The sequence below is a fragment of the Lutjanus erythropterus genome, chromosome 7 (assembly GCF_056507025.1).
Source record: "Lutjanus erythropterus isolate fLutEry1 chromosome 7, fLutEry1.hap2, whole genome shotgun sequence".
NCBI lineage: Eukaryota > Metazoa > Chordata > Actinopteri > Lutjaniformes > Lutjanidae > Lutjanus > Lutjanus erythropterus.
This window is the reverse complement of record NC_139323.1, coordinates 3,805,462-3,819,591: the sequence shown is the minus strand read 5'-3', so window position 1 is coordinate 3,819,591 and position 14,130 is coordinate 3,805,462. Positions and strand designations below refer to the sequence as shown.

The 14,130-nt window shown below is 39.3% G+C and overlaps 1 protein-coding gene across 2 annotated transcripts in view; it reads right to left on the bottom strand.

Moving 5' to 3' along the window:
• trappc8 (trafficking protein particle complex subunit 8) overlaps nucleotides 1–13,433 on the bottom strand; it is a 32,168-nt gene extending 18,735 nt beyond the window's left edge. Inside the window, exons 1-4 of one of the 2 annotated variants that reach the window (XM_084722410.1) lie at nucleotides 13,104–13,433; nucleotides 8,347–8,556; nucleotides 2,976–3,059; nucleotides 340–429 (exon numbers count right to left, since the gene is read on the bottom strand). In XM_084722410.1, coding sequence (XP_084578536.1) covers nucleotides 340–429; nucleotides 2,976–3,059; nucleotides 8,347–8,556; nucleotides 13,104–13,260 — 541 coding nt within the window. In that variant the 5' untranslated portion in view covers nucleotides 13,261–13,433. The remainder of the gene's footprint in view (nucleotides 1–339; nucleotides 430–2,975; nucleotides 3,060–8,346; nucleotides 8,557–13,103) is intronic. The other variant, XM_084722411.1, reaches the window with a different exon arrangement.
• Between the last annotated feature and the right edge of the window lie 697 nt (nucleotides 13,434–14,130).

The window sequence follows — 14,130 nt, the reverse complement described above, 5'->3', positions numbered from 1 at the left end:
ATTTCACTAACAACTATCTGCATGCACAATATACATTTTAAACTGTACAATGATGACCAGGCTTGGTTACTTTGAAGATGTATTCTGATACAGTTACTAATTACTTGTTAAAAATTGAAGTCCAGTAATGTAATCCAAGCATCACATTTTTTTAAACCTTTTTTTCATATCCAGATTACATAATCCTGTTACATGTAATGCATTATTCCCAAAGCCTGGTTATGACACCACCAAACCAGGACACTGCTTATCCTCACTGATATTTTAAGAAACCATCTGAGCAGAGCTTGTTGCCTACTGATGAGCAGTGGGCAGATTAATGTGCTGTTGGAAGGATACAGGCGAGGTAGTGATTGAGGAACTCGTGGTCAGAGGCAGGCATCGACTGCAGGAAGTTCTCCCTGTAGGTTTCAAACCAGGGCGTGGTCGCTAGAAACACAAAGACAAAATGAGAAAGAGGATATTGTCCAACAGACACCAATCAGCCATCGTCTCATACTATGTTTTCTTTTTACCAGATAATTATTAAAGCCTTTAGTTTCAGTTTATGACTTTGGTATTAAAACACATACGTGAATGACACATGCTTCTTACTTTTTAGCAACTGTGTCACAATTTCATCAAGATAACACAACCTCAGCTGCTTAATAAGATGTAGAGTTTTGTCTTAAAGGGATACTTCACCAAAAAATGAAAATTCAGTCATTATCATCCTCATGCTGATTGTAGGGTTTAGTTTTTTAGTCCATAAAACACTGCTGGAGTTTCATAGGAAAACAGCTTTCCATTTCAAACAGAAAAAACAACCCAAAAAACAAAAACGTAAAATGCCTCCATTCTGCTCGTCTAGCATAATCCAAGTGTCCTAAAGCCCCAACATGCCAAGACATCACGTTGGAGCCACCATCACATGTGAGTGCACACTGGGTGAACTGGGTGTATGCTTTAGGAGACTTGGATTACACCAGACAAGTAGTATGGAGGCATTTTCTGTTGTTTTTCTGGTTGTTTTTTCCATTTGAAAACTTCCATCTTCCATTGTTTGGGAGATTCTGCAGCACCATTTCCTGTGAAACTCCAGCAGTGTTTTGTGGACTAAAAAAAACTAAACCTGACCTTCAAGTGGCATGAGGGTGAGTAGATAATGACTGAAGTTTCAGTTTTGGGTGAACTATCCCTAACTGTACCAGTTTTTCTTTGGTGAAAAATTAAACAGTGTGATTCTGTGATTCATCCACAGGATGCTGCTGAAGCAAAACATTCAAAAATAAAGTGGCTTTACTAACCCCAAAAAAATCATCATATATCATGCATTATTAAATGTTAATAATGATATGTACGAAGAAAATGTTTGTTCATCAGCTTTTTCCAAAAAATAAGCTTCTACTAGCATGGTTTAACCACACTTCCAGCAAAACTGCAATAAATGAAGTGGAAGAAAAATTTTCACCTGTTCGTGATTTGTATGATTACAAATGTAAAACTCTGAACGCTCAAAAGTGCAGATCCATAATACTGATAAGCTTCTGGACGAGCGATGACAATATTGATATTCTTGTAAGGATGCGTAAACAGCTGAGAGGGCAAAACGTTGAAAAGTGTGGGTTCCCTTCACTAAATCTGAAATAAATGCAGCCAATTGCAACAATCAGGAAAACCTCTTACTAATGCATTAAGCTCTATACAAAAATCTACTGTATATAACTGAATATCTTCACATCTTTTCATGCCTTTATTTGCATCAAATTATGGTGGGTAGTATCAGTAAGAGTATCGCTAAGTATCAGTATAGATAAGCAGCATCAGGATCAGTATCACTGAAATCCTAAAGATACCATTCCTGATAGGTTGAATCACAGTGATGGGGTTGCCCAATGTGTGGCTCCACACAGGCTGCATCGCTGCTACTGCCAGCCCCATCTTTCTACATTAGGCTTTCAGAAGAGGTGTGAAGAGAAGAAAAGAGTTGTGACCACGAGGCAGTCATGTGATTTTTGTTTATATTCGTCCAGAGTGAGAGAAGGAGCAGTGGAAAAATAGCACCCTTCACTCAGCCAAACATGTTTTCAGCATACTTGCACTTAGGAATTAACGATGACACAAACATTCTTTTGTGCGTTTAACTCTGGCTGATTGTAGCTCCAATGCAAATCCACTGTACATTTTCTTTAACCGTGAACAAACCACTGCTTGTGCTTCCTGAGGTGCCTCTATTATATACATTCAGTCACCCTATTGTGGTGTTTCTATTTTTTATACCTTTTTTTGTTGCTCAACAGGTGATAATGATTTTGGCTGATTGCCACCTCTGTTAGAAAAGTGTTTGTCTCTTGACACATTTGGCTGAGGAAGTTCGAAATGTTGCCCTGTAACAGAGAATAAAAGTTGTCCATTGGGAGGTTAACAGTGTGCAGATCTATTTTCCTTTTCCACTTTTCTTTGAATGGATGTGGATGTGAACCTCAATTTGCATATCGACATTTGTGCCCACTCAAAGATTTGTTAGACCTTTCAATTAGAGAAATCACAAACAAGAAATTTCACTGATTGTGTCGCATCAACAAGGTTCTCCAAAAGCACCAGAACAGTTGTCATTACGTGCAACTGTTACACTGGTGCCTGTGCCATTAGTGTATCACATGCGCCTGTAAACCAGGGATTTCTCATGATTCTTAAAAATCAGAAAGAGGATCAATGACGCATTTATAGCAGTCATATTGAAAAGGATAATACATACAACTTCACAACTGAGGAAAGAATTAAAAGGTTAACTAATTAAAAGGTATCTGGGAATTGGCTTAAAGGTAAATACAAAAAAAAATAAATAAATTGTTCAGCAATGTCCATGTGCACAGACACACCCACCACATTGTAACAAAGAGCAGAGAGATGGTGCAGCTAGTGGAGACTAGAGGGAGAGGAGCAGAGCTGAGGGGACTGGAGCTACCCACACATCAGCCAGGAGACAGTGATACCTGCAAAGTGTTTGGAGGTGCTGATTTCCAACAGTGTCTCTCTCCAGGCACTGTACCAGGGGAGGCTAGCTTTAAGAGAGTGATCTGGTAGACGGAAGCAGAGAGCCAGGGCTAATGTTAGCAACATCCCATGTCCTTTTCGAGGTCTCTTCAGTCAAAATGAGAATTTACAGATGATCATGGGAAAAACCAGGAAGGAGGAGCGATATAGAGGTCTGGAACTGACAGCTAAATGATTAAAGGTCACAAGAGCCCATCAACTATTACAGGAGAAATGCAAGATGTGTCTTTTTAATTTAAAGTCGAGATAAGACTGTAATTCTGTGATAAATCTGTAGAGAAACTGCTCCACAGGGACGGCCTCAGTAGAAGACACTACCAGGAGGCCTGTCAGGACAGCATGTTACATTTTGGACAAAACAAGACATTTGAGGATGTCAACAATGATCAACATTTTTCACCATTTTCCAATATTTATTATCGATAATGAAAATAATCATGAGCTGCAGCCCAACCTCAAATGTCTTGCTTTGTCCACAATTCAAAGATATTCAGTTTACTGTCAAAGAGGAGAAAAGAAACCAGAAAATATTCACATTTAAGAAGCTGAAATGAGAGAATTTGTAAATTTCTTTCTTAAGAAATGACTCAAACCGATTATCAAATTAGTTGACAAATAATTTAAAAATAGATTAACTATTGTTGTACTTCTCGGGAGCCATCTAGGAAAACCTTTACTGCTTGTGTTTCTTGAACAGAAATGATGGACAAAACTAAGACAATACAGGCCAACGGGAATGAAAACTAAAACTATCCTGTAAGATCTTACATTCAGCACTGAGACAAAATAATACATTGTGCTTCACAAAACACAACGACGACTGCCTTATACTGTACACTGAATTATGTCAACTCACTCGGACACAGAAAACTAAAATGACAGAAAGGGTCATTACGGTCATCACTACAGAATGTTCTATGCGCCAGACTTTGATGCCAGTTCAGCTGAAGTCTATGGGAGAAGTATCTGGCATGCCAGATGGTTAGTTACACAGAACCAGTTGTGTTTAGAAACTGTTAGGAAAAGGGCAGGTACTTTCAAAAAACACTTGGCAGGTGATTGGATGAAACATCATGTCCAACACAGGATAACTTCAACCAGTAAGATCAAACTCTTGTCAAAGCCAGTTGGGAGAGAAGGGAAAACATCTTTTCCATGGAGAAAAGCCTCATTTGTCTTCTTTCAGTGAAGAAATACTCGCCAGTTCAGATATAACTGATGCTATCACAGTATCTATATGCTAACCTCTTCAGGAGCCGCAACTGTTTGCTTGCATAGACACTTCTTGCTGTCGTCACACCTAAAACCACGCCCACAGCTGCCAAGAGTCCCTCCTCGGACGCTGACTGGTTGTACCACTTTTGGTGTGGACAAAATCGGACAACTTGAAGCCTGACAAGATGGCTTTTTGTGTGATGTCTGGAATCTGTGAGCTGCCTTTCAAGGTAATGGGCAAAGCACACTAAAACTCAACACATCTATGTTGCATGACCTTTGATGAAGAAATGAAACATATGGTCCCTATATAGCTTGACTGACATGTCATCTCCCATAATCTTCAATGGAACTGACACCAAAGTCTGGAGCAGAGAATGTTGTATGCTGAACGCTGTAGTAATGTAATGTCCCTTCCTCCTTTCGTCTCTTTGACTCAAACCAGTACACAACTGTCACATCTATTTGGAGAAATAGTAGCATTACATTCAACTCTCTGTCTGGTTATTGTGGTCATTTCTAAATCAGTTTAGATAAAGCAAACATCAAATAACCAAGTATCAAATAACAAATACAACTTGATCATGATTTTAATTTTTTCTTTTCAGTAAATATGAAAAATTGTAATACAAAAATGATCATTCTCACTAACTTTATTACAATATAAAATTATATGCACAATACAACTTTTTTTTAAACATATTGTGCAGCCCTTATTCCAACACTTACTAAACCTTAAAAATCTACATTCAGGTTAGGATTCAAAAGTTGATGTAATATCTGCATGTAAACCATGTAAATAATGAACTATCTCAGGTGACTCTTGTTTTTTTTATAATGTTCGGGGGTTTCCTGACTGAACACAGATTTAAGAGCAGATCAGGTAACAGAAGCACAGTAAGAAGGAGAGGGAGGGAACAACAACAACCACACCATGTGAAGACACATTAGCAGTCTCTCTGCATACTGTATTCCTGATGGAGAGGTGAAAACTTCAGCTGAGATATCAAAGCAAACCTCTGCTTCACTGTCCTACAGAGAGACTGGGAATGCTTCTGTCACTGGGTTGAGTTTAAGAAGGCTCTTACCCAAGGTGCATCCAGGTGAGTGTAAAAAAAAAAATGCACATGGGAAAAATTAATCACACAGGAAGCAAATAAAGACTAAACAGAACATGATGGCAGCATGAAATTCAGTGATTCATCATCAGATTTAAGTCTGATTGACTTAAAAAGATGTCAGTGAGCCACCCTATATCAGTGGGTGACATGTACCTCCATTACCATGAACACACAGCAGTTTATTTTGACTCAGTGTCACACGCTGCCCAACAGAAACACTAACACTATTGTATTCAACTGAAACTCCAGTCACTTACCATGCAAAGGTCCAGAATGACACATGATTGATATTTTGTTCAGTTTTCAAACAAAAAGATAATTTCTATTAAAGTGATTTCAGCTATTACATGTGAATAAAAACACAGCAACACCAAACTCAGCATGTCTAGCTGGTTCCCACTTTTCTCTACATTTTCATATTTTCTCTCTGTGGCTGATGTAAGGGTAGCTGCTGCACCAGCCTTACCAGTTATTGTTGCTGTTACCAGTCACCTATCATCATAATACACAGCTTCTTTTGGTGTTTAATTAATAGGGCTTGGGCAATACACTTATCTCCCAGTTCAATACCATCACAATGCTTGGGTGCCAATTCAATATATATTGTGATTCTACAAGTATTGTGTTCTGATGTTAAGATTTATTGTGATTTTTTTTTTTTTTTTTTTTTTTGCTTTGTTGACACGAGAACATGGGAAACAGTTGAATACACTTCTTGAGACCTGAGAGAAACTAGAGACATTGGACAGTGAATGAATGTGTTGGGATTCTGGTGGATCGACCAGATTATTTTGTGTGCCCTCGGTTCAGATTTGAGTCAGTTTGCTCAAAAGATGCTCTGTGGTTTGTGTCTTGGTGCCACTTAAACACTACAGTCTCAGACATATGAGCCATGCTGGTGTTGGTCTGTCCATGGGAAGAGTGGACATATAAGACTTTTAATCAGCTTATGGCTGTCAACTTTTCTCTTTTTAGAGCACGCCATGCGAAATTACTTTTCACCAACTCACTTATTTCTCAGACTGTTCTCTCTCCTCTTGTGTGTGTGTGTGTGTGTGTGTGTGTGTGTGTGTGTGTGTGTGTGTGTGTGTGTGTGTGTGTGTGTGTGTGTGTGTGTGTGTGTGTCATAGAGGCTGACATTTTTCTGGATTCTTGTGGGGTTCCTGCAGGGATAGGACTTAATTTCACTTTTCATTGGGTGACAGGAGAAAAAGTGAACGGGAGCAGACAGGATGGAGATCAGTATAGCAATAGGTTCATTTTTTTTAATATCATATAAATATGCAGTGCTAATATGAATTAACTCTATTTTCTCTAGAGTTTTTATTTCAGGTGGCAAAGAAACAAAAATGGCTGAAATGTTATTCTTATTTTTGTATTTTACCGTGGTATCAAATTTGATATTGAGAACCATGGAAACTGACCAGTACTGGTTTTGACTGATAAAGTTTTGGTGTCATGACATCCCTACTGTCATGAAATTAGGACGGGACAAAAGTGTTGTGTGGGAGTGGGATGGGGTGGGAGTGAAAATCCATCCATGACATCCTCTAGTGTATTTCAGTGACTCGAGTCACAGTGCTTATGAGAATGCACAGATTTGATTGAATGAGTAGCATCACGTGAGGTGATTAACAACACATGCAGTGGGCTTGAGAGTTTCATTGGCCAAAAGCGCAGTAGAGGCTAGAAAAGCCACACCAGGTAAAGTAGTGACACTCCATCAAAATGGTTGTCCCAGATTGGGCCACTCGAACAAATGCGAACACGAAAGATTTTAACTCCTACGCTCTCAAAAAATGCTCACAGTCTAGAGCCCTGCATCAAAAAACCTTCTCATCATGTAAAACCCATTACCATTGTGTCTTTGTCCACGAAACAGAAACTTGACTCCACTGTTGGCAACACACTAAACCTCCTGTGTTATGTGAAAGCATTACTACTGAGCTGCCCACTCACAGAGCAGAACAGAGTGTGTTTGTGGGTGTGTTTCCTGACATAATGGTGAGGTGCTCGTGTGTGAGGTAACATGATTTGAATGATAATAAACCTCGGCCCTTCATTTCTCCTTTTTGTAGAACTATTTGGCAGCGGTTGCGTCAGCCATGCCTGTTATTACTGCAGTAAGCCAACACTACAAGATTGGTGTGTAACACACAGACAAACCAATTTTACAAAATTAAGTTAAACTCATTAATGGGCAAACAGTGGAGGACAGACAGAAACACAGGATGTCTCTGCAGAATGGAGTGTTTGCATTTGTATCAGAGTATGTAATGGTGTGTGAAAATATATGTGTGTACGTGTTTGAATACCTGGGTAGCAGCAGTATGCATATGAATGTGGGTGACTAATCTGAGTCTTTTTTTTATCACCATAAGCTAATGTGACATATTTATGCACTTTATCATTTTTGTACTGTAATGTCTGGTTTGATGCAGCTGTCCCTTTATCCAAGACAAATTTGTACTAAGGGAGACAAATAAAGGAAACTTAACCTTAAAATTGTTAAACGTTAACTTTCATGAGCTGAAAACACACTACGGAAGAATCAAAATTCAAAGAAAAAAAACAGACAACACCTAAAGACAAGTTCAAGGCTATTTAAATGTACACATTGCCATGGATACGCATTGCTATGCCTCTATCCTGATTGCCAAGTTGCTGTGGTAGTGACTTGTCAATCACAAGGTAGCCACGCCCTAAAGTGTACCCTACTTTATGGACTACTTTACTCTAAATGGGACCATCATTTACTAAATGAACATCATGCTGTATTGAAGAAGGCTTGAAAGTGGCAATTGAGACCAGAAACTCATTGGGAAACTGTTAACTGAGGTCATAAATCAATTAAAAATTAGCCTCGTCTTTTCATTTATACAGTTGCAACCAGTGCTGGCCACCAGAAACAATGCAGGTTTAAGGCACTTTACACTGGTTTCACTTTTCAGACTACTCAAGGCTACATCCTTACCACTGAAGTTAAGGTCGTAGTCTCCTGCCGTGATCATGTTGGTCACAGCGCCCTCTTGTGGCTGGCAGGATAACACCACTTCATTGAGCAGTCGGCACTGGGCGGGGCTTAGGGCAGCAGATGCTGGGTTAGGACTTGTCACCACATTGTTGACACAGATGCGCAGGTTTTTCACAACCTGCACCTGGTTGTTGGGGTCCCGGATATGTCCTAGAGAGGAATAGGATGAGAAGAACACTTTGTACAGTCATCCAAAACCGTGTCAGTTCAGTCACACACTCTCTGAAAACTGGGTTGCAACTAACGATTACTTCCACTGTTGATTAATATGTTGATTATTTTGTCAATTAATCAATTAAATGATCCTGTCACAATCTTGTCAGTTGAAAAAGAGGTCCAAACATGTGGAGCACACAGATGTACAGCATGTTTGGAACTTTTTCAAGTCTTTCTTGTAATTATAATGTAAAATATCTTGATTTGTTCACAACTCAGATATTATCAATTTGCTGTTAGAGGGCATTGACGAAAACAATATATATTCACAATTAAGAAGCTGAAATAATTTTGACTTTTTAATTACTCAGAACAATTAATCAATTATCAAAATAGCTGGTGATTAATTTGGAATCTAATCCAATAAGGAATCATCTTTTCTTTCGTTATGGCAATGGATGCACATGCAGGATGCAGCAGCTGGTAGCTCCTTCTCTCCTTTAATCTGTCATTTTGTTTTTTGGCATAACTGTTGAAACATGGATCACCTATGACAGACAGAAATACACTTGTAGGCACTGAAAAATTAAGATTTTAGATTGAAGTGCAGCGCATCCTGACACGATCAAATGTGGTCAGCATCTTTCAAACATGCAGTCAGATCAGCTGGATGCTGGGTGACTGCAGGTGACAGATCCAGGAGGAAAGAGGAGGAGAGGAGATAAGACCCACTCTACAGCTGGAACTTAAGGCTGCTCCTGGATAATGTTCGGCCAGGAAAATGAAACAGACAAAATGGAACTCCAGACAGCACTCAGAGGTGACAGGATGCAACAAATCCTTTGTCTGCAGGGTTGTTGTTCTGTGGTTTGTTACACAGAACCATCTGGGAAGCCATCCATAGAAACTGTTTGGATAAGGACGGGTGCTTTCAAAATAAAACCCATGGCAGGTGATTGGATGAACCATCTGTCAAGGGATAACTTAAACCAATCACATCAACTCACTGAGTTGAAGCAGGCTAGAAGAGGAGTGAAAACATCTTTTCCATTGATAAAAGCCTTCAGTGATGTTCCTTGCGCTTCCTTCAGGGAAGAAATACTCTCCAGGTCTGATTAAAATTGATGTTATCACAGTATCTACGCTAACCTCTTCAGGAGCCACCATTGTTTCTTCCAGACGAGTCGCTTCCATGGACGCTTCTTGCTGTCGCCACACCTAAAACTACATTCGTAGCTACCAGTTGTCCCTTCAAGGACGCCGACTGGCTCACACCACCTCTGGTGCAGACACAAATGGATAGCTCACATGATTTTGTGAATCCAGCTGGTAAGATAAGGATTTTTGCAGTATTCGTTTAAAGCACGGCATCTAATTATTATTTGAAAATTTTCTTTAGTTATATTGAGGTGTTTGCAAACTCCAAGCTCAGAGCTAGATGCCACTAAATCCTATAAACTGGTCCTTTAACTGTGTGGATCATTACAATTGGGTAATTTCAGCATCCCAGTTCGCTTCTCCAACTTGAGGAATACACCAATTAAATAGCAATATGCACCTGAATATGCACCTGGCTATCAAAGAGAATGAGAGATGACACTAATTGAATTCATTCATCTATGATTAATTAAGAAACTAAATCCAAATATAAATACAAATACCCCTTTATGCCTTATGCTGCACCCATTATGTGTCATTTCAATAGCAAAGTGGAGTTGGACACACCCTAAATGCACTTCTGTCTTGCCTTCATTGTGCTATAGATCATCTGTAGTGTGGATTCTCTGCACAGTCTTGTAAGTGAGGCCTTAGAACTTACTATGGTTTCAGAAGCAGATGAAATGTACAAAACTGTACTTTTTATGAGGTCTGGTGTGAACAGTGCTACACAGCTGCATCCAAAAATAGATTTTCTTGTGTTACAGATGAAACAAATAGCAAAAACAACTGTCTCGAAATGCTGAGACCACAGCTTGGTTTCACAAAGGAATGGCAGTGGACAAAATTGTAGCTCTATTTACTGTGATCCTATTTAAAAAAGCCAGAGACTGGTGTTTAACTGTGGTTTGCTCATTGGTTCAGTTTGCTCATTGGTTCAATGAGCAAACTTTCTTGCAGAATGGAATCTGGCCGAGCCACTCAGGAGAAACTGTGTTACAAGTATAAACAGAGAATCCTTCATTTTCACTAATCAGTCCCACTTCAATGCACAGAAAGTACCTATGTGCCTCAGAGTATAATCTACACTCCTCCTGGTCATTTAAGAAAATAAAAGGTTCAGCAAGTGGAAGATAAATTAATAAATAAATTATATAACAAATAATAATAAATTATTAGTTTAATTTACTGATGGCAATTATGGCTGCAACTAATGATTATTTTCATTGTAAATTAATGGATTAATTAATCCAGTCACTAATCCTTGTCACTTGAAAAACAGGTCATATGTCCATGTGCTCCAAATGTTTGACCTATTTTCTTTTCTGTAACAATTATTTTTATTATGGTAAACAGGTTTTTGGATATGCAAAAATATCGCTGACCTTTTCGAGAAGGTGATTAAATGAATTAAAGAGGGAGGCTACGTTTGCACAGTCAAACAAACCTGCCAACAGTGGCAAACTTTGAAAAAATACAATTTTATGCAAAGAAGCATCCATAATCAGCATCTGCACAGCTGCAAGAAAATATTCGAGGAATATCAGAGGAATATTCATTTTCATAAGCCATGTAAACAGTTTAGTAGTAACATTATTGTTTCAGAATCAAGGCAAAAACAGAATATTGTGTGCATGTACACACATGCCTTGCTTCAAGTTATCCATTTGTGTCTGCACAAAAAGTGCTGCAGCCAATCAGCATCCCAGGAGGAGCTACTGGCAGCTACGGGCATGGTTTGAGTGTGACAAGAGCAAGATGCATCCATGGAAGCGACCGGTCTCTGGTTTGTCAGAACAAGAGACCAAGTGTTTGATCTGATTGAAGTAAGCCCGTGTTTTGAAAGTACCTGCCCTTTTCGAAACAGTTTCTGAGGATGGTTCCCGAATGGTTCTGTGTAACAAATCATCTGGCTTGTCAGGTTAGTAGAATCTACCTCTCCGTAGAAAGGTGTATGAGGAGTAATGTGTATTTTTGATTTTGCAATAAACTGTCCTTTTAGCATTAGCCTTCATAAGTGAACTGACACTGTGGTGCATTCCAGAAAATGTCAGAGTCATAATTTCCCACACGAAATTTTTAACCTTCAAAGTGTTCCGGGTACACAATCCCAAAAGTAAACAATAAAATGGCAGACCCTGACAAATTGACAACTTTCCTGAGCAAGAGTAAACTCAGTTGTACCCTCAAGAGTGCAGCCTCCTTGCATAAACAACACAAAGGAGTAAAAATTATGTGTAAGTTAACAGATGCCCTTATACATTTTATTTCACAGCATTTAATAACCCCTGGTGCCATGCTGTGACATCAATTTACAAGCTGAATAGGTTTTATTATATTACAGTACGAATTAGGGCTGTGTTTAAAAAAATCAAATAATCGATTTGGATCAATTTTCCTTTGCATGATCCCGTATTGATTCACAAAATCCCTAAATCAATCTTTTAAATGTCTTTTCTCCTGCGGATGTGCGGTACAGCCTGCAGTTTTCAAAAATTTCAAAATAAAAGTCTGTGAATAAAAAAAACCTAAAAATAAAGAATTCATAACATAACATGTTTTACTTTGTTTAAAGGGGTTAGGGAGTTCTGTTCCCAGAACAATGGTAAGGGCAACACTGTTAATGTAACTGTTTTGGAGTCGATTCCTAATGCAAACATTAATATTTTAATAATACACCAGGTTAGCAAATTCACTGTATAATTCACAGCATTTGTTCTCTGAGAATCTCTTTAATATGCAGGTATAATTGGTATTGTAACTGACATATCCCTAATATCGACATCTATATTGAATCAAAACCTAGTGAAATCAAATCAAATCAGTTTGGGAAATCTGAATCCATACCCAGCCATACTATGTACTACTATATGGGTGCTGCCATTGCTGAGTGACGTCAGACAACTGCTCCTTCATTAAGTCGGGGTAGATGGACTTGCCCCGAGTTAACAGGTAGTGACGACTTTGACTGGCGTTCCAGTGAACTTCTTCTATTGGGAGGTTTGAAAATTCCAACCTCTGATGTTGCCTAGAACGCAGCATAAAGCCCATTAACCAATTAGCTTGTTTACTTTTTCAGCTGTTTCTGTCGGTTAGATCAGCCAACAGTTGTCTGTCTCACAGTGGTGCGTCCCTGGCAACAACTTCCTGAGGCTCAGGTCTCAGGTGTCAGGTGTCCAGAGTGGACTCGTCTGTCCTCCTGTCAACGTCCAGCTGCTGCTCAGTCCAGTCTGCTAGCCGCTGTTAGCTCGGAGCTAACGTCAGCTAGAGGCAGCTCAGGCTTTAAAGCCGCTGAGCCGTTAGCTTAATTACTGACAGCCCTGAGACAGACAGACTGACGCAGACAGTGGACAGTAACGGTGTCTCCACACAGCGGCTCTTACCTTCGGACGTCAGCCTGCAGAAGGGCCTGAGCAGCTCGGAGAAACTCAGGTTGTTCTTGCGAGTCACTCTATCCGCCTCTTCGCTGCACAGGACGGCCACCATCGGGACGAACGAGTCCTGGACGAACTCGTGCACGGACTGGACACACTGAGCCATGTCGGAGCGGAGACACACCAGCTAACACACCGAACTGAGTCTGCTGTCCTACAGTCTGACAACGCCTGATTATTTCATTTCTTTACACAGCTCCTCCTCTATTAACACACAGCGGCCATGTTGAATTCACCAACACACTTCCTGTGTAGAAGGGAGGCGGTCAGGTGATGGCTGACGTCACCGGGACGTTTCCTTTTCCTCTCTGGTTATGGATCAGATTATTCTGTTACAGCCTACATTCAACTTTATTTCTATTTTCTATATTAAAACACTTTTTCCCCCTTTTTTATTGTTTAGAAAGTGCTTCAGAAGTCAATAACATAAAAGTCTTAACATTAAATTGCAAAATAATAAATTGTTTTGCCTTGCTGTATTTGTGTGGAATAATACTTCTGCAGTGCAGCTGCAGCTTCTAGCAACTGTCTTCTGCTCAATAAAGTGCAAATAAAGCTGCGATTAATCGATTATTAATCCATTATTAAAGTAATCACCAACTATTTTGATATAAAGTGTCATAAAGTGTCCAGATTTTTAGCTTCTCAAATGTAAATATTGTATGATTTATTGAGTCCTATTATGACTGAATATCTTTGTGTTTTGGACATAAGACATTTGAGGACGTCAACTTGGGCTTTTGAAAACAATGCTCAACATTTTTCACCATTTTACAGACCAAATCTGTGATGAAAATAATGAAATTAAATGATGATGTGGTGAAAATAATTGTTAAATGCAGCCTTACCACCAAGTAGAGATGTACAAGATTAAACGTCGCCACCTTCGCTAAACGGCACCAGGAATACTCGTCGGTGTAACTATTTATCAATATCTTATTCACGTGCAATGCTGCTTAACTGTTGCCTCTAAGGT